Genomic DNA, 22,065 nt, shown 5'->3' on the forward strand with positions numbered 1-22,065 from the left:
TGTATGCATCACCCATAGTATTGGTAGCAAAGTCAAACGGAGCTAAAAGGTTGTGCTGCGATTATAGAAAATTGAATGAGAAGATAATTCGAGATAATTTTCCGATAGTATTGATGGACAGTGCAATTGATCAACTGCAAGGAAGAAAAGTTTTTACTACACTGGACTTGAAAAATGGATATTTCCATGTACCAGTAGAAGCAAGTTCGCAAAAGTTCACTGCATTTGTTACGCAGAAAGGCCAGTACGAATTCTTATATGTACCGTTTGGTATCTCAAACTCTCCAGCGGTTTTCACGAGATTCATGATGGCAGCAATGCAGGAGTTGATTCAGAAAGGCATAGCCGATTGTACACGATTGTATTTGGATGATATCGTCATCCCAAGCAAGGACTTAGAAGAGGAAATGTCAAGAATGAAATCAGTTTTGGAGGTTGCCGAAAAGAACGGATTACAGTTAAACTGGAAAAAGTGTCAGATTCTACAAAATCAAGTCAATTTTCTGGGATACGTGATTAGTGAAGGGATGATAAAACCAAGTGAGGAGAAAATTTCAGCAGTACACAATTTTGTGCAAAGGTTTCTCGGTTTAACATCGTATTTTCGAAAATTCATTGAGGGATATGCATTAAAGGCAAAGCCACTTTCGGATATGTTAAGGATAGTAAATTTGTGTTCAGCGAGATCGAAGAGGTAGCATTCCAACGATTGAAAGCATCATTGACAAGTGAGTCGGTATTGAGGTTATATAATCCAAAGGCGCAAACAGGGGTCCATGCTGATGCATCGAAATATAGTTACGGGGCAATTCTAATGCAGAAAGATACTGAGGATAATTTGTTCCATCCAATTCATTACATGAGTCGAAAAACGAAGGCATGTTACAGTCTAGAACATCGGTCAGGTTCAAGGATTAGGCATGTGGATGCTTTGAGTCGAGTTAGCTGTTATTTAATAACAGACAGTGTTATGCATCGTTTGAAAGAAGCGCAATTGGTGGATAATTGGACAAAAGCTGTACGAAGTTTACTTGAAAATGGCGAGGATGAGGATTCCTATATTTCGAATCAGGTCTTGTTCAAAGATCCCAATAAGCAGTTGATCATAGTACCCGAGCAGATGGAGAACGAAATTATTTTACTGGCCCATAAACAAGGACATTTCTCAGCAAAGAAAACACAGTTATTAGTCGAAAAATCATATTTTATTCCTAAATTGAAAGATGAAGTAACACGATTAGTTGAGGGTTGCGTGCAGTGTATCATAACAAATGCGAAAATGGGTAGAAAAGAAGGGTATCTGACAGTGATTGATAAGGGAGATCAGCCTCTCGTTACATATCATATTGACCATGTGGGTCCAATGGACATTACCAAGAAGAGGTACAATCATTTGTTAGTAGTTGTCGATGGTTTTACTAAGTTCGTATGGTTGTATCCTACCCGAAGTACCGGGGCAGAAGAAGTTGTAAATCATTTGGAAAACAAGCCAATATATTCGGTAACCCAGTGAGAGTAGTGACCGAAAGGGGCACGGCGTTTCCGTCACATTTGTTTGAGCAGTATTGTAAGGACAATAGCAGGTAAATATTTACTATTACTACTCGGGCCCAAAACGCGCTTAAACTACATAATTTTGGTATCAAACGAAAGAGAAAAATTGCACGAGCACGACCTCAGGTGCGCCTTGGCGATTTATTTCGTAGTTTTTGAGTAATTTTCAAAAGAAAATTAATATTTTTAGCGGGACTATAGCTAAAAAGAAGCTTTTTCTGGCTAAAAAAAGCTGTTCAATTTTGAGATGGTGTTGCCAAATGCCGAATTTTGGATACTCGAATAAGCGGGCTTTTTGCATCTTTTGTTCGCACTATTCTCAACAAACGAAAATATTGTTGAGTTTACAATATTTCTTGATTTTATAGAACAAATATAGTTAAGAATACAATATTCGGCTGACAGAGCAGCCGAATATTCCTCGACTTTTGAGTTTAGATTAAAATATTTGGCTACCAGGGCAGTCAAACAGCGCGCCAAATAAAAAATAGCGTTTGACAACACTGAAATCTAGCTTTACCCGATTTTTCCACTTTTCAACACTGAAATCTCGAGTAGTAATAGTAAACATTTACCCAATAGCATACAACATCTATTAATTACAACTGGTGTTCCACGTGGAAACGGACAGGTCGAAAGAATGCACAAGATCATAGTACCCATGTTAACGAAGTTAAGTTTGGAAAGTCCAGCAACCTGGTATAAGCATGTAGCCAAGAAGCACCAAAGTGAGTTCGATTAAGATACTGACAGGTTTGGATATGAGAGTTCCTGAAGATGCAGAGCTAAGAGAGCGTATTTTTTTAGAATGCATAGTTGACGAGTTGAATGAGGAACGAAAGGAGATCCGAGAAAGGGCGATTGAAAATATTAAAGTCGTACAAGAGGAAAATCGTAAGTCCTATAATGCCAAACGGAAGATCGAAAGGAAATATGGAATAAACGATTTAGTAGCGATAAAGCGGGCACAGTACGGAGTAGGTTTGAGGCTCAAAGGAAATTACTTGGGGCCGTACAAGGTAGTGGCAGTTCAGAAACATTTAAGATATGAGGTTCAAAAGATTGGAGACACGGAAGAACCAACTAAAACATCCACTGTAGCTGAATTCATGAAACCTTGGGGACATTCATTCGAGTCGAATGAAACGTCAAAAGGGCCGAATGTAGGAACCGGTGATGAGGCACCGATACACAATAAAAGAACCAGAAGCGGTCATCGTTTCTAAAGCTAGTTTGTAGTGCTAAGCCTCATAAAATAATGAAAGACGGTCACACAGAAAACTTGGAAGTTTGCAACGACAGCGAGCACACGTTTAGGGACAGACCTGCAGTCAGTTTGATTTTTTGTTTAAGGCATAAGAAAATTAATTGTTACACTAATATCATTGCCAATAACCGAAAACGGAATATAAATAAAATACCACATGTATAAGTGAAAAGGTCAATATACTTATTTGCGAATATACATATGTAACTTTATTATAAATTAACTACACGTCTATACAGTGCCAAGAACAAAAGCCAACTCTTTTTCTCTGTTAAGCTCTTCCAGATCTCCCTAATAATACTAGGGATGCCAGATTGCCACTTTGATATAAACAGCTGGCGCTAATATTGAACAGTTTGTCTCTTTCTCACCCACTGATATTCCTTTTTTCACTTCTTTATAAGTTGAGCCATGCCTTCTTTGTAGATTGAGCCCCCATATTTGTAGGAATTTGTGTTATTCAATATATTTATTTGTAGTATATTAGTTTATTTTAACGTAAAACTATTTATTTGATTATTTTAATGAGATTTAGTTGGAAATTAGTCGCCTTTACTGCTTTAGTCTTTTTTGCAACCGCTCTCGCTCGTCTCTTCGGTTCGACTGCTCGTCTTTAGCTCAATTCGCCTCGCTCAGCAGAGTTGCCAGACCCAATCCCACAATCCTAAGCTAGAGACTGAGATTCACACTGATGTCTAGAAACACGGCTTCAGAGCTTTTACAGAAAGATTCAGAAGATGGTTAATTTCTTCCGGTACAATATGTGAGTCGGAAAACTAAACCTTGCAAAGAGAAGATTGAGGTTTTAGCGGTAATTGGAGCATTAATAAAGTGGCGTATATATGTGTTCGGATTGAGCTTTAAGATTGTGTCACCAGACAGTTTATGAATATAATGATTCAGCCCTGGGCGAGCGACGTTATGCTTTACCCCTGGTGTAATCGATAAATGAAGAAGAAGTAGTTGGCAAAGAAACATTGAGAAGGAAAGGTGCGAACGAATTAGCTCCTACGATCGGTGGTAACGAACTGCCATCACGAACGAATCCAACGGCATCGCTTTACAAACGTCTCTATATTGTTAAGTCTCAATTAGTTAGTAAATTTATATTAGATATCTGCCTAAACGTACGAGTCTCGCATTTCTATTGGTTCCGAAAGTCGCACTCCCTCGCCTAAGCCTTCCTGACAGCTTCTCCATCTGCAAACTTCTACTGGGTAATGAGATTGAAGATCGAGATTCCCAGAAGCTGGTTTTAGTTGTGACAATTTTCAGACGTGGGATGGCATCCAATTTTCATAATTTGGATAGTGTGAAAAAAAGGAACTGATATTTTTCATAAGTAGAAGTGTGTGAAGAAAAAGGTAACGCGCAATTTACGCGGTAAAATAGCGTGGCATTGGAAACTCGAAAAGTGTAATAGTGTGTGTTCTGTGCATGAACGAACTCGTGGAAACGAGAACGAAAGACGAATAAGCGAAACGAAAAGTCAACGAACATACTTGCGTGAAAGAGACAACAATAATGACGCATAAAAACTACGTGTCAAAGAAAGCTTTGCAGCAAAAATGTAGAAACACTGGATTGTCAACGTCAGGAAATCGAGAACAACTACAGAGAAAATGAACGACGATATGTAGTGACGACGAATACGCAAGTGCGGAAAATCAATCGATGGTTAAAAAGACAAACGAATTAGAAAAAACCATAAGAGTATTGCAGGAGCGTTCATTTCAACCTGCAATGATTTCGTCACTCGAGGTCAGTAACGAAAATGTACAAGGAGTTTCTGGAGAAAGAACCGTGCTTTTGGGAACCGAACGAACAAACGTAACGTATGTGCCACCCGAATTATATATCTTGTTTAGAGAGTTGCAGCCGTCGACCAAGGTTTAAATTGATTGTGGACCAAAAGATGCAGTTAGCCATAGGAATCTGCGAGGACAGACACCCGATTGATGTCATTGACAACTAATTGGCTTTGGATTTATGATGACATGCCCATTTTTATACCCTTGCAAAAAGGGTATATTAATTTTGGTCAGAAGTGTGCAACGCATAGAACGAAGCATCTCCGACCATACAAAGTATATGTTTTTATCAGCACGACGAGACGAGTTCAACTAGCCATATCCGTCCGTCCGTCCGTCCGTCCGTCCGTCTGGATCAACGCAAACTCCTCCTAGACCGTAAGAGCTACAGAGCTGAAATTTTGCACCTAGGCTTGTATATACTGCAGGCGTTGTATATCTCGGATTCAGCCGGATCGGACCACTATATCATATAGCTCCCATACAAACCCCAAAGTTAAGAACAGTGACTTTTCTCAGTAAGTTCGTTATTTTCTGCGCTATTATCGTGAAACTTAATATTAGAGAGATTATTACGCCTATAAACTACTGTGCCAAATTTGATCAAGATCGGGTGACTATATCATATAGCTCCCATAGGAACGATCGATCGAAAACAGTGACTTTTGTAAATAACTTCGTTACTTTTACCGCGATTGCTGTCAAATTAAACATTTGTTAGTTTAATATATCTGTTAAAGACTGTGTCGAATTTGATAAAGATCGGGTGACTATATCATATAGCTCCCATAGGAACGATCGGTGGAAAACCGTGACTTTGATCAATATCTTCGTTATTTCCTATGATTGTAGGCCATTCTTTCGCAAACATAAGCCTTTTTAGATAAAAAAGTTCTTCCACATTGATGGCTAATAGGTAAGGCAAGAGTTACCAAAAAAGTTGCAAGGGTATACAAACTTTGACGCGGTCGAAGTTAGCCCCGACCCACTGGTTATTTGTATTAACGTGTGCGATTACAATCTTGTTCAAGAAAAACTATTCTTATTGATTACGGCTTTGAGAAGCGTTGAATCCAAATAGATAAATTAGGTTGAGTTTCGCACGTGAACACCCATCCCCGAAAATATGACCACATGGTAGAGTGACCAATCGATGACTTCCACTTTCCTGCTACGGGCACCACAAATGGGGTGCCTTCCCCTTCCTTTTTCAGTTGAGTTTTGAGTTGTTGATTTTCTAGCTGCAGTGTTTTAATTTGGTTTTTATATTCATCGATAGGTGAGTTTAATAGCGCTTTTTCCCTGTTGTAAATTTAGCAAACTATTTTCCGCATTTGCTCGGAGCAACTTCAACTTCAATGTCGCATTTGTGGCTTCACTTTTTGACAGATCCAAACTGAAATCCCGACCAATTGTCTCCAGCGAGGCAGTTAGCTTTATAGACTTGTTTGGAACTGCAATGTTTTCCTGCTTAAGTTCATTCAGTTGCAGCAATAAGCCATCTCGTTCTGCAGCAAGTTGCCTTTTCTGGATCAAGCACTGGTGTATTTGCTGCATCAGTTTTGAAGAGTTGGCATCTTGATTGGAAAGATTGTTCAATAATGCTTTTCGTGCTTCTTCATTTTTAGCGATTTCCGCATTAAAATCTGTAGCAATCTTTTGCATTAGTTTGCATCTGAAGTTCGTGTTGAATCTTGCTTTTGTCATTCCTAACCTGCTGTAGTTCGTTTTCTAAGCAGTCAATTTTTCCAATCACAAAAAAACCGCTCACAATAAGTTCGATGTCAGTGCTGCGAAATGCTCGTTGAGGAAAAGACAACTCGTTTACTTTTTTTAATATTTACTTAGGCTGCTCGAGCCCAAAAGGTACATTTGGTATCAAATCAAGGTTTAAAATTTCCCGAGCAAAACCCCGGTGCCCCCTTGGCGATTTAATTCATAGTTTTTGTGTAATTAACAAAAGAAAATGTATGTTTTTAGCGGTATTATAGCTAAAACTTACTGATTCCGGCTAAAAAACTGACAGTTTTTGAGATAGTGTTCCCAGATGCCAAGTGTTGGATACTCGAATAAGCGGGCGTTTTGAATCTTTTGTTCGCACTATTCTCAACATACCGAACTTAATTCCGTTTCATCATTATATTTCCTAATTTGTACGCCATCACGATTGATTTTTATTTCGGCTTGCTTACAAAAGTCTTCTCCCAAAATCACTTCATCATTTAGGAATTCAGATGATACCACTAAAAAAACAAAATCAAACTGTTCTTGGCTTACGAAAAGCCTTCCCGTAATCGAACCGATAGGTACCACTCTCTTTTATCTCCGAGAACTTTATCAACTTTAGCGAGCTTAGGTTTTTTCAAACGATTAAAAATTGTTTCGGTTACGATATTATATTTGCTACCAGTATCAAGCAAGTCTATACACTTTTCATTGTTGATTTGTACTTCTTTATTTATTTTTATTTGGACAGTCTTCTGCTATGTCACCAAAATTATTGCAACCAAAATACTTTCTTTCTTTACTTGTATTGTCACAATTCTGAGATATTTGTCCTTTTTGCCCACAGTTATAGCATTTTATACCACTTCCTTTATTTTCGTATTTCATTACACTTTCTTTTTTGATTTGAACGTTCTTAGACTCACTTTTTTGATTACTCGACTTTTCCCGCATTTTTTCATAACATTTTATTTTTTCTTTAAACTCTTTTAGGTTATTAGCATTGTACAAAATTGCTTTGTTCATACTCAAGTCATTAATTCCGTCAATCACATACTTGCATAAGAGCACTGTTCTATATATTACCCCGTGATGCCATCACTTTAATTTTCAACAAATATACTTGAACACTTTCACCTTTCTTTATTTTCCGTTCTGACAATTGCTTATGTAACTCCGTGCTATTTATTACTGTTTTAAACTCATTTAAAATTGATTCTTTCAATGTCGACCATTTTTTAATTCCGCGTTCACTCAGAATAAACATTTTAGCAAGTCCTTTAATAGCTCTTTTAGCAAAAATAAATTTTTGTAAACTATCCCATTGCATCAAGTCAGCCATGTCTTCTAAATCCTCAATCCATACTTCAACTGATAAAGTTTCATCGCCATGGAAAAGTCGTAAAGAGTCCTCAAGGTCCCGAAAACTCAAAGAGAACCTCGGTGGTGGCATATTGACATTTACTGCACTTTGCGTATCAATATTGTTGGCCACGACTGTAGAGTTTGCCCTATTCGTTTTGTTTCGCATATTTTCGTTTGTTGCAGCTGTTCTAAAATTCATTTCGTCGCTCACTACTGACAACATTTAGTCTTCGTCTTGCATATTGCCTACATCGCCATCTCTTTCGCAGTCATCGTCGTTATCTTCGTTTTGATCAATCTCTGTGTCAAGGCAGCAAGCAAATTTCCAGCTTGCAAATTGCGAAATAACATACATATATGTATATGTCAATATATACAATATATATTCAAACACTTTCTAGTCGTTCGTTGATAACTTTTCCACCGTTTCTTTGCCGCTTTTTCGTCGCTTATTCGTTTCGCGCTGTTTTTTTTTTTTTTTTTTTTTTGTGGTTTTGTGTATGTGTATCTCTTTCTCACTCACTGATATTACTTTTTTATTTCTTTATAAGTTGAGCCATGCCTTCTTTGGGCGAGCGACGTTATGCTCTACCCCTGGTGTAATCGATAAATGAAGAAGAAGTAGTTGGCAAAGAAACGTTGAGAAGGAAAGGTGCGAACGAATAAGCTCCTACGATCGGTGGTAACGAACGGCCATCACGAACGAATCCAACGACATCGCTTTACAAACGTTATTGTTAAGTCTCAATTAGTTAGTAAATTTATATTAGATATCTGCCTAAACGTAAGAGTCTCGCAATTCTATTGGTTCCGAAAGTCGCACTCCCTCGCCTAAGCCTTCCTGACAGCTTCTCCATCTGCAAACTTCTACTGGGTAATGAGATTGAAGATCGAGATTCCCAGAAGCTGGTTTTAGCTGTGACAATTTTCAGACGTGGGATGGCATCCAATTTTCATAATTTGGATAGTGTGAAAAAAAGGAACTGATATTTTTCATAAGTAGAAGTGTGTGAAGAAAAAGGTAACGCGCAATTTACGCGGTAAAATAGCGTGGCATTGGAAACTCGAAAAGTGTAATAGTGTGTGTTCTGTGCATGAACGAACTCGTGGAAACGAGAACGAAAGACGAATAAGCGAAACGAAAAGTCAACGAACATACTAAGCGTGAAAGAGACAACAATAATGACGCATAAAAACGACCTACGTGTCAAAGAAAGCTTTGCAGCAAAAATTTAGACACGCTGGATTGTCAACGTCAGGAAATCGGGAACAATTACGGAGAAAACTAACGACGATCTGTAGTGACGACGAATACGCAAGTGCGGAAAATCAATCGATGGTTAAAAAGATAAACGAATTGAAAAAAACGATTAGATTATTGCAGGAGCGTTCATTTCAACCTGCAATGATTTCGTCACCAATCGAGGTCAGTGACGTAAATGTACAAGGAGTTTCTGGAAGAAAGAAACGTGCTTTTGAGAAACGAACGAACAAACGTAACGTATGTGCCACCCGAATTGTATATCTTGTTTAGAGAGTTGCAGCAGTCGACCGAGGTTTAAATTGATTGTGGACCAAAAAGATGCAGTTAGCCAATAGGAAACAACATCTGCGAGGACAGACACCCGCTTGATGTCATTGACAACTAATTGGCTTTGGATTTATGAATAAATTCCCATTTTTATACCATACACCCATAGGGTGAAATGGTATATTAAAGTCACGCTTAAAATGTATGTAACAGGCAGAAGGAAGCTTCTCCGACCCTATAAAGTATATATATTCTTGATCAGGATCAACAGCCGAGTCGATCTAGCCATCGTCTGCCCGTCTGTCCGTCTGTATGAACACGCAGATCTCGGAGACTATAAGAGCTACAGACACCAAATTTGGTATGTATACTCGTGTATTATGGAAATGTACAGAGTTAATTGGAATTTCGGCCACGCCCCCTACCCAAGGAATAACATAAAACTGTTTTTCTTAAAAAGTATAATAGCTAGAGAGCATCAAATTTGGTTTATATGCTCGTTTAGTTAGCGCGCAGAAACTAATTGTTTAAACTTTTCCGACGCCCCCTTCCGCCCCCCGGAATTTACATAAAACTGAATTTCCTTAAAAACTATGATAGCTACCGACATTAAATTTGGTATGTAGACTAGCTTAATAGACGCGCAGATATTGGCTATTTAAACATTTTGCCACGCCCACTTTCGCCCCCGCAAATTAAACAGAACTGATTTTATCAAAAAACTAACAAAGCTAAAGTCACCAAATTTTGTATGTATACTGGCTTAGTATGCGCGCAGAGTATATATATTTTCATATTTTGCCACGCCCACTTCCGCCGCCATAATTTAGAAAAAACCGATTTTTCCTGTAGTTTTTTCGACTATCGCAATCAACTTAAGTCTAATTATTCTTATCTATTTCTGTCAAACTACCAAATTTGATTGAAATCGGACTAGATACATGCAAAATATGCGTATGAACGTATTTTATTAAGCGGTCCACAAGGCCAGAATTGGCCGTTGGCCAGTGGCTTAGAGTGTTCGTGTGTTTATGTAAAAACAATTAAATAGACATATACATTTGGTTTTCGAAATTTGAAATATTTGTTTCACCTGGTGTATGGTATACCCAAGTCGACGAGTCGACTTACTTGCTTCTTTATTTGTATTAATGTGTGCGATTACAATCTTATTCAAGAAAAACTATTCTTATTGATTACGGCTTTGAGGAGCATTGAATCCAAATAGATAAATTAGGTTATTGAGTTTCGCACGTGAACGACATAATGGGCATGTTGAGTTTTGCGTTAAATGAGCCCTTACACACCCGTCCCCGAAAAGATGACCACATGGTAGAGTGACCAATCGATGACTTCCACTTTCCTGCCACGGGCACCAGCAAATGGGGCATGACCTGCCTTCCTCTTCCTTTTTCAGTTGAGTTTTGAGTTGTTGATTTTCTAGCTGCAGTGTTTTAATTTGGTTTTTATACTCATCGATAGGTGAGTTTAATAGCGCTTTTCCCTGAGTTGTAAATTTAGCAAACTATTTTCCGCATTTGCTCGGAGCAACTTCAACTTCAATGTCGCATTTGTGGCTTCACTTTTTGACAGATTCAAACTGAAATCCCGACCAATCGTCTCCAGCGAGGCAGTTAGCTCTATAGACTTGTTTGGAACTGCAATGTTTTCCTGCTTAAGTTCATTCAGTTGCAGCAATAAGCCATCTCGTTCTGCAGCAAGTTGCCTTTTCTGGATGAAGCATTGGTCTATTTGCTGCATCAGTTTTGAAGAGTTGGCATCTTGATTGGAAAGATTGTTCAATAATGCTTTTCGTGCTTCTTCATTTTTAGCGATTTCCGCATTAAAATCTGTAGCAATCTTTTGCATTGATACAGTTTGCATCTGAAGTTCGTGTTAAGTCTTGCTTTTATCATTCCTAACCTGTTGTAGTTCGTTTTCTAAGCAGTCAATTTTTCCAATGAGCTCTTTTTTGTTTTTCCCATTAGAGAACCACGAAAATGAGTATTGTAATTTATATCTGCCAGTATTAAACCTTTTTTTTAAACTTTTGCACAAGATTTGTAAATTTAATACTTACTTTTTTTCCGGAAAATCACAAAAGAAACGCTCACAATAAGTTCGATGTCAGTGCTGCGAAATGCTCGTTGAGGAAAAGCCAACTCGTTTACTTTTTTTATAGATTGTTCAATCTTATTATACCCTTTCAAAAAGGGTATATTAATTTTGGTCGGAAGTGTGCAACGCATAGAACGAAGCATCTGCGACCATACAAAGTATTTATATTCTTGATCAGCACGACGAGACGAGTTCAAATAGCCATTTCCGTCCGTCCGTCCGTCCGTCCGTCCGTCCGTCCGTCCGTCTGAATCAACGCAAACTCTCTCCTAGACCGTAAGAGCTACAGAGCTGAAATTTTGCACCGTAGGCTTGTATATACTGCAGGGGGTTGTATATCTCGGATTCAGCCGGATCGGACCACTATATCATATAGCTCCCAAACAAACCCCAAAGTCACGAACAGTGACTTTTCTCAATAACTTCGTTAATTTCTGTCGTGAAACTTAATATTAGAGAGTTTATTACGCCTGTAAACTACTGTGCCAAATTTGATCAAGATCGGATGACTATATCATATAGCTCCCATGGGAACGATCGGTCGCAAACAGTGACTTTTGTAAATAACTTAGTTACTTTTAACGCGATTGCTTTCAAATTAAACGTTTGTTAGTTTAATATATCTGTTAATGACTGTGCCAAATTTGATCAATATCGGGCGACTATATCATATAGCTCCCATATGAACGATAGGTCGAAAACAGTGACTATGATCAATATCTTCGTTATTTCCTACGATTGTAGGCCATTCTTTCGCAAGCATAAGCCTTTTTAGATAAAACGTTCATCCACATTGATGGCTAATTGGTAAGGAAAGAGTTACCAAAGAGTTCCCCGGCCCTCTGGTCTTTATCGATTTTTCAATCTTATTGTCGGTTAATATTTACTTAGGCTGCTCGAGCCCAAAGGTACCTTTGGCGATTTAATTCGTAGTTTTTGTGTAATTAACAAAAGAAAATGTATGTTTTTAGTGGTATTATAGCTTAAAAACTTACTGATTCCGGTTAAAAAACTGCCAGTTTTTGAGATAGTGTTGCAAATGTTGGATACTCGAATGAGCGGGCGGTTTTGAATCCTTTTGTTCGTACTATTCTCAACAAACGAAAATATAGTTGAGTTTACAATATTTTTGATTTTACAAAACAAAAACAGCTACTCGAGATTTCAGTGTTGAAAAGTGGAAAAATATTTTTAATCTAAACTCTAAAGTCGAGGAATATTCGTTTGTTGAGAATAGTGCGAACAAAAGATTCAAAAAGCCCGCGTCTTCGAGTATCCAATGTCAATTTCGTCGTTTTTAACCTCTATTCTCATTACCGAACTTAATTCCCGTTTTATCATTATATTTCCTCGATTTGTACGGCCATCACGATTGATTTTTATTTCGGCTTGCTTACAAAAGTCTTCTCCCAAAATCACGTCATCATCTAGGAATTCAGATAATACCACTAAAAAAACCAAATCAAACTGTTCTTGGCTTACGAAAAGCCTTCCCGTAAACGAACCGATAGGTACCACTCTCTTTTTATCTCCGAAACCGTATAGAACTTTATCAACTTTAGCGAGCTTAGGTTTCTTCAAACGTTTATAAATAAATTGTTTCGGTTACGATATTATTATATAGTATTCTACTAGTATATAGTAAGGTATATAATATTCACTGTTGATTAGTACTTCTTTATTTATTTTTATTTGGACAGTCTTTTGCTATGTGACCAAAATTATTGCAACCAAAACACTTTCTTCCTTTACTCTTATTGTCACAATTCTCAGATATTTGTCCTTTTTGCCCACAGTTATAGCATTTTATACCCTTTTTTATTTTCTATTTCATACCTTTTTTTGATTTGAACGTTCTTAGGCTCTTTTTGATTACTCGACTTTTCCCACATTTTTTCATAACATTTTATTTTTTTCTTTAAACGCTTTTAGGTTATTAGCATTGTAGAATATTGCTTTGTTCATACTCAAGTCATTAATTCCGTCAATCACATACTGCATAAGAGCACTGTTCTATATATTACCCCGTGATGCGATCACTTTAATTTTCAACAAATATTCTTGTAACTCCGCGCTATTTATTACTGTTTTAAACTCATTTAAAATTAATTCTTTCAATATCGATCATTTTTTAACATGTCCTTTCATAGCTCTTTTAGCAAAAATAAATTTTTGTAAACTATCCCATTGCATCAAGTCAGCCTTCTTCTAAACTCATACTTCAACTGATAAAGTTTCATCGCCATGGAAATGTAGTAAAGAGTCCTCAACGTCCCGAAAACTCAAAGCGAAACTCGTTTAAAGAGTTTGCCCTACTCGTTTTGTTTCACATATTTTCGTTTGTTTCAGCTGTTCTAAAATTCGTTTCGTCGCTCACTACTGACAACATTTCGTCTTCGTCTTGCATATTGCCTACATCGCCATCTCTTTCGCACTCATCGTCGTCATCTTCGTTTTGATAATTCTCTGTGTCAAGGTCAGCTAGCGAATTTCCAGCTTGCAAATTGTGAACCAAATTTGGAAGTTAGATTCGATTTATCATGCGATAAACCCAAAACGTTACAAATAATCACTAAATCGTTATTTGTTAAACTCTTTTCCACATAAGACACTTCACTTTTATATAAATCGCTGTTGCAATCAAAATCGAACCCTTCAAACTTTCTTAGTCTTTGGTGATTTGCACGATCGCCTTCTTCTTCGTCGTTCAACGACGTCTCAATTAGTTAATATTGTATATTTAGTTATCTGCCTAAACGTACGAGTCTCGCATTTCTATTGGTTCCGAAAGTCACACTCTCCCCCCTAAGCCTTCCTGACAGCTTCTCCATCTGCAAACTTCTACTGGGTAATGAGATTTAAAATCGAGATTCTCAGAAGCGGGTTTTAGTTGTGACAATTTTCAGACGTGAGATGGCATCCAATTTTCATAATTTGGATAGTGTGAAAAAAGGAACTGATATTTTTCATAAGTAGAAGTGTGTGAAGAAAAAGGTAACGAGCAATTTACGCTGTAAAATAGCGTGGTATGGGAAACTCGAAAAGTGTAATAGTGTGTGTTCTGTGCATGAACGAACTCGTGGAAACGAGAACGAAAGACGAATAAGCGAAACCAAAAATCAACGAACATACAAGCGTGAAAGAGACAACAATAATGACGCATAAAAACTAAGTGTCAAGGAAAGCTTTGCAGCAAAAATGTAGACACGGTGGATTGTCAACGTCAGGAAATCGAGAACAATTACAAAGAAAATGAACGACGATCTGCAGTGACGACGAATACGCAAGTGCGGAAAATCAATCGATGGCTAAAAAGATAAACGAATTAGAAAAAACGATTAGAGTATTGCAGGAGCGTTCATTTCAACCTGCAATGATTTCGTCACCAATCGAGGTCAGTGACGTAAATGTACAAGGAGTTTCTGGAGAAAGAATCGTGCTTTTGAGAAACGAACGATCTTGTTTAGAGAGTTGCAGCCGTCGACTAAGGTTTAAATTGATTGTGGACCAAAAGATGCAGTTAGCCATAGGAAACAACATCTGCGAGGACAGAAACCCGATTGATGCCATTGACAACTAATTGGCGTTGGATTTATGATGAAATTCCCATTTGAATATAAATAAAAATGTGCGATTACAATCTTGTTCAAGAAAAACTATTCTTATTGATTAAGGCTTTGAGAAGCATTGAAACCAAATAGATGAATTAGGTTATTGAGTTTCGCACGTGAACGACATAACGGGCATGTTGAGTTTTGCGTTAAATGAGCCCTTACTAGACAGCTGCATCTCTTCATTCACTTAATAAGTAAAATAGAGTATACTCGGATAGAATTGAATAGAGTCAGTGGCGTGTGTATGAGTATTAGTATATTTTGGTCATTCAATTTGCTTTGTATTAGTATATTTTGGTACTCATACAAAGCAAATTGAATGACACTGAGTACTGACTGAGTACTGAGTAAATCGGAGTGACAAATTTGACATATCTAAAAACATTCGAGTTATTCAAGTATCAGGGTACATATTTTGTGTATTTATTTTCTTTGCATCGTTGAACCACAGCAGTCGCAAAAATGGAAGGAATGGAATGGAAGGAAAAACTATCCAAAGTGAGAAAGTATGTAATTTAAAGCGTATTTTGTTGTTTTTGTTTTCGTTTGTTTTGTTATTGCTGTAGTCAAATATTGCATATATCTTTCTGCTTAGCTTGTGAACTGTTCATAAATGTTTTTTGTGTAATTTCTTTCAGATTTAATTTAGTTCAATTAAAATATACAGGTTGTTAAAAGAGCGGCGAGCATAAGAGAGATCCTTGCACAGGAAATAAAGGAGAATATGCATTCTGGATTGTATAGCTTAATAGAAAAGAGGGGTCGAAGCGCAGTGTGGCAATTTTTCTCAAGAATAAAAAATGAAAATGGAGATGAGCTAGTTGAACTTGTAGCCTGCAAGATGTGTTTGTCAGTTTTAAAATTCACAGGTAGCACTTCAAATTTAACGAAGCATAAATGCTACATAGTCAATGCCAGCAAAACTCAAAAATCTTCCCCGGTTGATGTGAGTTCAGAAACTAAACAGGAAGGCGTAGCTGTTGCCACTGAATGGGGTTTCAAAAACCCCCCCCAATAAAAATTATAACAAATTCCGAACAAAAAAAATTTCAAAATTTAATGTTGGTGCAACTTATGGTCCAAAAATAAAGAGGGATAAAAAATAATTACAACAAAAAAAACAATCCCCCCCCGTTAAGTAAACAAGTTAAAAAAATTTTTAAAAAAAAAAAAAAAAATTTAAATTTTTATTTTTAAACTAAAAATTTTATTCCCCCCCCCTTAAAAAAAAAAACAATTAAAACAAAAAAAATTGAAGAATTTATTGGATAGAACTGACAACAATATTAAAAGTTAAAAACCAGACCAATAGAATCGAAGGTATTAACGTCAACCACTTAGGTTCCGTTGTTCAAATTCTAAGAGTTCGAAACCTGTTGAGGAACGGTTGCTGAATTCTTAAACTTAAATTTATTTGAATGTAAACGATCTTTGTATTTTATTATTTTTAACTTTAAGTTGCATGGTCACACCGTTTTGGCTGATGCAATAGGTAGCGTGTGGTGAAAACGAGAAAATGTATGTTGAGTTAGTTAATTGCTTATTGGCCAACCGAAACCATCACATGGAGTGAAATAAAAGTTATTTATTATTATTAAACGAACCAGCAAAGTTAATTTATGTATCATCATAAATTTGGTCCTTCGAGCCGGATTTGGATTCTGTTGGGATAAGCAATTCTACTCAAGTTAAGATGGAAAAACTAAAGGCAACACGCACCAAGTTAAAGTCCAGCCTCACGCGGCTGCTGACACTTTCGGAGAATCCGCCTGAGAACTGCACAGCGGATGTGGTGGATACTATGATGACCAGACTCGACAACGTGTGGAAGGAGTTTGATCGGTCCACTGATGATATGTTTGAATTTCAAGAATCGCAAGGTTACGTCGACCCCATGGGTGACTACGGAGACTATGAGATGAAGTACTTAACTGCACAACTGCACTTAAAGGAACTGGGAAAATTGGTTAACCCAGTAAAAGCAACTAAGGTCGTGGACTCCAGTGAGGGAGTCAACGAAGTAGTGTCGCAGATACTACACAAGCAGATGGAACTTCAACGGGAGTTTTATGAAAGCATGACAGTAAGTGGAGCTGCCTGTTCGGCGTTAGGGGGACAGGTCCAGCTGCCCAAATTACACATCAAGCCTTTTGGTGGCGACTACCTGGAGTGGCCAGCCTTTAAGGATTTATACGAGAGTACCATTCACAACAGGGTGAATCCATATAATATATATATCTGCGGTAAATCTACAGCCGCGAGGAAAACCAATGAGTGTATTGCCCACAGCTCTAGTTTTGGCATTAAATTCAAAGGGATCATACACCACTTGTCGTGTTCTCTTTGATAGTGGATCAGAACTATCATACATATCGGAGCATTGCATGCGTTCACTGGGCCTCTTACGCTCACCATCTCGAATACTTGTCTCAGGAATTTCGTCAATCAAGGCCGATACTACAAGAGGGGTCAGCGCAGTACATTTGAAATCAAGGTTCTCGAAGCATACGCCAGATATTACAGCTCATGTTTTAGGTAAGATAACCACTCTATTGCCAAAGGATGAAGTCGACCCGGCCGTTTTGAAAGTTTTCGATGGGTTAGAACTGGCTGATCTACCGGAAACCAGCGCTAAGCATGTGGACATTTTGTTGGGTAGCGACTACGTGTGGTCCGCATTCACAGGAGAGAAGGTATTAGATAAGCATGGAAATATAATTGCAATATCCACAATATTCGGGTGGGTGGTCACCTCAATTGCAGCTAAACAAGGATCAAATACAGCATCTCTGTTATCAACCATCGAAATAAATACATCGCACCAAAGGTTTTGGGAATTGGAAGAATTAAGTGGCAGTTTGCCGCCGACTGCTGATGATTTAAAGGTCGAGAATCATTTTCGCTCTACACACTTTCGTGACTCAAATGGGAGGTATAGTGTTGAGCTTCCATTTAAGAACTCGGATGTTAAGTTTGCAGATACTCTTCAGGGAGCAACATCACGATTTTATTCAGTAGAACGTCGACTTCAGAAAGATAAAAGGTTAAAGGAAGAGTACACCAAGTTCATGCGCGAATACATTGCTTTGGGACACATGCGCATCCTTGATGAGTCAGAGAAGACGAGTGCACCTAAAGAACACATGTTCTATATGCCTCACCATCCGGTTATTGGTACGAAATTGAGAATTGTATTTGATGGATCTTATAAAGATAAGAGTGGCAGATCACTAAACGATGAGTTACTAGTGGGCCCAAGTATTCAGCGTAACCTAATGGATGTGTGTTTACGCTTTCGACTTTATAAGTTTGTTTTTTGCGCAGACATCATTAAAATGTTTAGGCAAATATGGATTTTTGAAAATCACCGAAATTATCAACGAATTGTATGGAGAGAAAATCCAACTGAAGAGCTGCAACATTACCAGCTTTGTACTGTAACCTATAGGACAGCCTGTGCACCGTTTTTAGCTGTACGTGTGTTAGAACAACTTGCCATCGATCTAAAGCATAAATATCCAACAGCTGCCAAGATTCTATTGGAAGATTTCTATGTGGACGATGTCCTGACCGGAGCAAACACGGAAGATCAACTTATACGTAACAAGGATGAACTTATTCAACTATTAGGTCGCGCACAGCTGGAGCTTGGGAAATGGGTATCCAATACCCACGGAATCGGCTCTTTAGAAGAAGCAGCAGCGACAAGTGTGACTGGAGATGCCTCCTCTGTCAAGGTATTAGGAATACATTGGGAACCAAAGTCTGACATCTTCACATATGGTATAAGGTTGAGCGAATGCACAGAAAGTTCAAAAAGACAAGTATTATCAGACGTATCACGCATATTTGACCCGCTTGGTCTACTGGCGCTGGTCATTGTTCAATTCAAAATCCTTTTCCAAGAGCTCTGGCTTCTTAATCTAGATTGGGATTCACCGCTTCCAACTAAGCTGGCAGACCGATGGCGTAAGTATCGCGAAGACATTATCAACATAAGGCAGTTAAAGATACGGCGTCATATTGGGTATGTCGGCAGACGAATAGAGTTACACGCCTTCTCAGACGCCTCAATAAAAGCATACGCAGCAGTCGTATACTCTCGGATCGTGAATCAGGATGGCATCATAGAGGTTTCACTGATTGCAGCGAAAACACGGGTCGCTCCACTTAAGCAGCAATCGCTCCCTCGTTTGGAATTATGTGGCGCACTTCTGCTAAGTCGGCTGATCGCATCAATTAAATTAGCTTGGAAGGATCTAGAAAGCACCGTATATGCTTGGTGTGATTCGACAATTGTGTTGGCATGGTTGAACCACTTGCCAGCTAGTTTAAAGACGTTCATTGGCAATCGTACTGCCGAAATATTGGAAGTAATACCAAGGGACTCGTGGCGCCATGTTAATACCAAGCAGAACCCCGCAGACTGCGCTTCTAGAGGAATGCTGGCTGAGGACTTACTCCCGTTTACTCTCTGGTGGAAGGGTCCCGACTGGCTGACTGAGACACATCTTAACTTAGGTAACGAAGATGATATACAAATCTCTAACTTAATTTCAGAAGACGAGTACCGAAAAGAGTTGAAGGCTACAGTATTAGTTACTCTCGCGGAAACCATGAACGAGTCATCTCCCCTCGAAGAACTCATTGGTCGTGTTTCTTCCTGGCCGAGACTTGTGCGCATTGTGGCATATATTTTACGATTCATCAGACACATGAAAAACCCCCAAGAAAAGTCAGACACTTTCGCCGTAACCTATGACGAGTACAAGGCAGCCAGGAACCTATGTTTGCAGCAAGCTCAAGACGAATGGTATAAAGAACGAAAAGCGCTACGAAATGAAGGATGCGTACCAAAAGGCTCTAAGCTGTGTACCCTGACGCCGATTTTAGATGACAATGGGCTTCTACGTGTAGGAGGTCGCCTCAATAATTCAGAGTTATCATATTCAGCCAAGCATCCGCTCATCTTGCCGAGGAAGCATCGCATATCTCACCTAATTTTGGAACACGAGCATCAACATAATCTACACCCAGGAGTTTCGGCCCTCTTTGTCATCGTTCGTCAACGTTTCTGGATAATGGGAGCCAGAAATCTGATTCGTAAAGTTACTCACAACTGTATAAAATGCTTCAGACAGCGAGCACATACCAGCAACCAACTAATGGCCGCACTACCGGCAGTGAGAGTTCGGCAAGCATTTCCGTTCGAAAATACAGGCTGTGATTATGCTGGCCCAATCATGATGAAGACACATAAAGGAAGGACCGCTCGAAAGGAAAAGGGATACATATGTCTCTTCGTATGCATGGCAACCTCAGCTTTACACTTGGAGCTGGCAACAGACCTTAGCACTGATACATTTTTGGCTGCTCTTAGACGTTTCATTTCACGGCGAGGCAAATGTGTGACGATGTTCAGCGACAATGGACGAAATTTTGTGGGAGCCAAAAGAAGTCTTAACGAAATGGAACAATTAGTTCAATCCCAGCTGCACAATAACAAGATAGCAGAGGCGTTATCGATCGAAGGCATCAACTGGAAGTTCATACCGCCACATGGCCCACGGGGGGCAAATGGGAATCGGGTGTGCGCTCTGTGAAGCTTCATTTACACCGAGTAATCGGCCACGCCGTTCTTACATTCGAACAAATGCATACGTTGTTAACACAGGTGGAAGCGGTGATCAACTCAAGGCCTCTTTGTGCCACTTCCGATACAGACGTTGGATATCTTTCGCCCGCTCACATGTTGATCGGTCGTCCTTATACCACAGTGCCAGATGGAGATTTGGACCAAGTGACGGCAAAACGATTGGATTACTGGCAGCAATCTCAGGCCATGTTACAAGGCTTTTGGAAAAGGTGGCATCTTGAGTACCTTACGTCGTTGCAGCAAAGGCCAAAATGGTTAATGAAATCGGCAAACCCGAGGCCTGATGATCTCGTTCTAGTAAAGGATTCTCATACTCCTCCGGCTTCTTGGATCCTGGCCCGCATTATCGAGACGATTCCTGGCCCAGACGGTCTAGTACGAGCCCTTAAGTTAAAGACAGCTACAGGAGAGATGACCCGTCCCATAACCAAGGTGGCTCCCCTGCCAGTTTCAGAAACATTGTTTCAGGGCCCGGCGGTATGTTGAGGAACGGTTGCTGAATTCTTAAACTTAAATTTATTTGAATGTAAACGATCTTTGTATTTTATTATTTTTAACTTTAAGTTGCATGGTCACACCGTTTTGGCTGATGCAATAGGTAGTGTGTGGTGAAAACGAGAAAATGTATGTTGAGTTAGTTAATTGCTTATTGGCCAACCGAAACCATCACATGGAGTGAAATAAAAGTAATTTATTATTATTAAACGAACCAGCAAATTTAATTTATGTATCATCAAAACCGTTTAAAAAAAATTGGAGGCAAGTCCAACAACACATTTAATTATTCCAAATCTAACAAACTAAAGAAAATCTGTCTGTCCGATTCCACTGATATTGTCATTATTCAAGCTCTAAAGTCCGCGTTGTATACTCAAATTTTATCGACAATTGAACCAAATTTATCAAAATATCACAAAATAGCCCTATTTCTATTTCCACCCACAAACAAATTGTTGCAATTTTCTCCGCATGAAAAGGAAACCGTAATTGACGAGTGCAAACTAATTATGGAACGTTTTTTAAACAACAGTGGGTCTAACACTTTGCAAATATCAATAGCAAATAACGAATTTGCTGATTTTGTAGAGGTTCAACAAGTTGACCCGAATAATAACCAAATTGACCAAGAAATAAAAGGGTACTCCAATATAAATGTTCCACACAGCACAAATTTCGATGCACTGGCTTGGTGGGACATGCACCAAAATTTTTTTCATTTATTGCACAAAGCAAGTTGCAATATTTTTTGTACCGGCAAGCAGCGCGGCGTCTGAAAGAACCAAGAAATTTAATTACTAAAAAACGCTGCTTAATTGCTGCAAATGCAGATAATATTAATAAAATAATGTTCTTGAACTCCAACTTGAATTAAATGTAGTATATATGTAAATAAGTATATGAAATGAATATTAAAATGCAATCTA

At 38.5% G+C, this 22,065-nt stretch overlaps 1 protein-coding gene across 1 annotated transcript; it reads left to right on the forward strand.

Moving 5' to 3' along the window:
* Nucleotides 1–20,399: 20,399 nt before the first annotated feature.
* Nucleotides 20,400–21,118, forward strand: LOC137578731 (uncharacterized; the record flags this gene model as incomplete). Its single annotated transcript, XM_068292285.1, has 2 exons — nucleotides 20,400–20,573; nucleotides 20,660–21,118. Coding segments are annotated over exons 1-2 (633 nt in total), but the record flags the coding sequence as incomplete, so codon positions are not given.
* Nucleotides 21,119–22,065: the final 947 nt, after the last annotated feature.

The sequence above is a fragment of the Drosophila tropicalis genome, unplaced genomic scaffold, assembly GCF_018151085.1.
Source record: "Drosophila tropicalis isolate 14030-0801.00 unplaced genomic scaffold, ASM1815108v1 contig_676, whole genome shotgun sequence".
NCBI classification, from domain to species: domain Eukaryota; kingdom Metazoa; phylum Arthropoda; class Insecta; order Diptera; family Drosophilidae; genus Drosophila; species Drosophila tropicalis.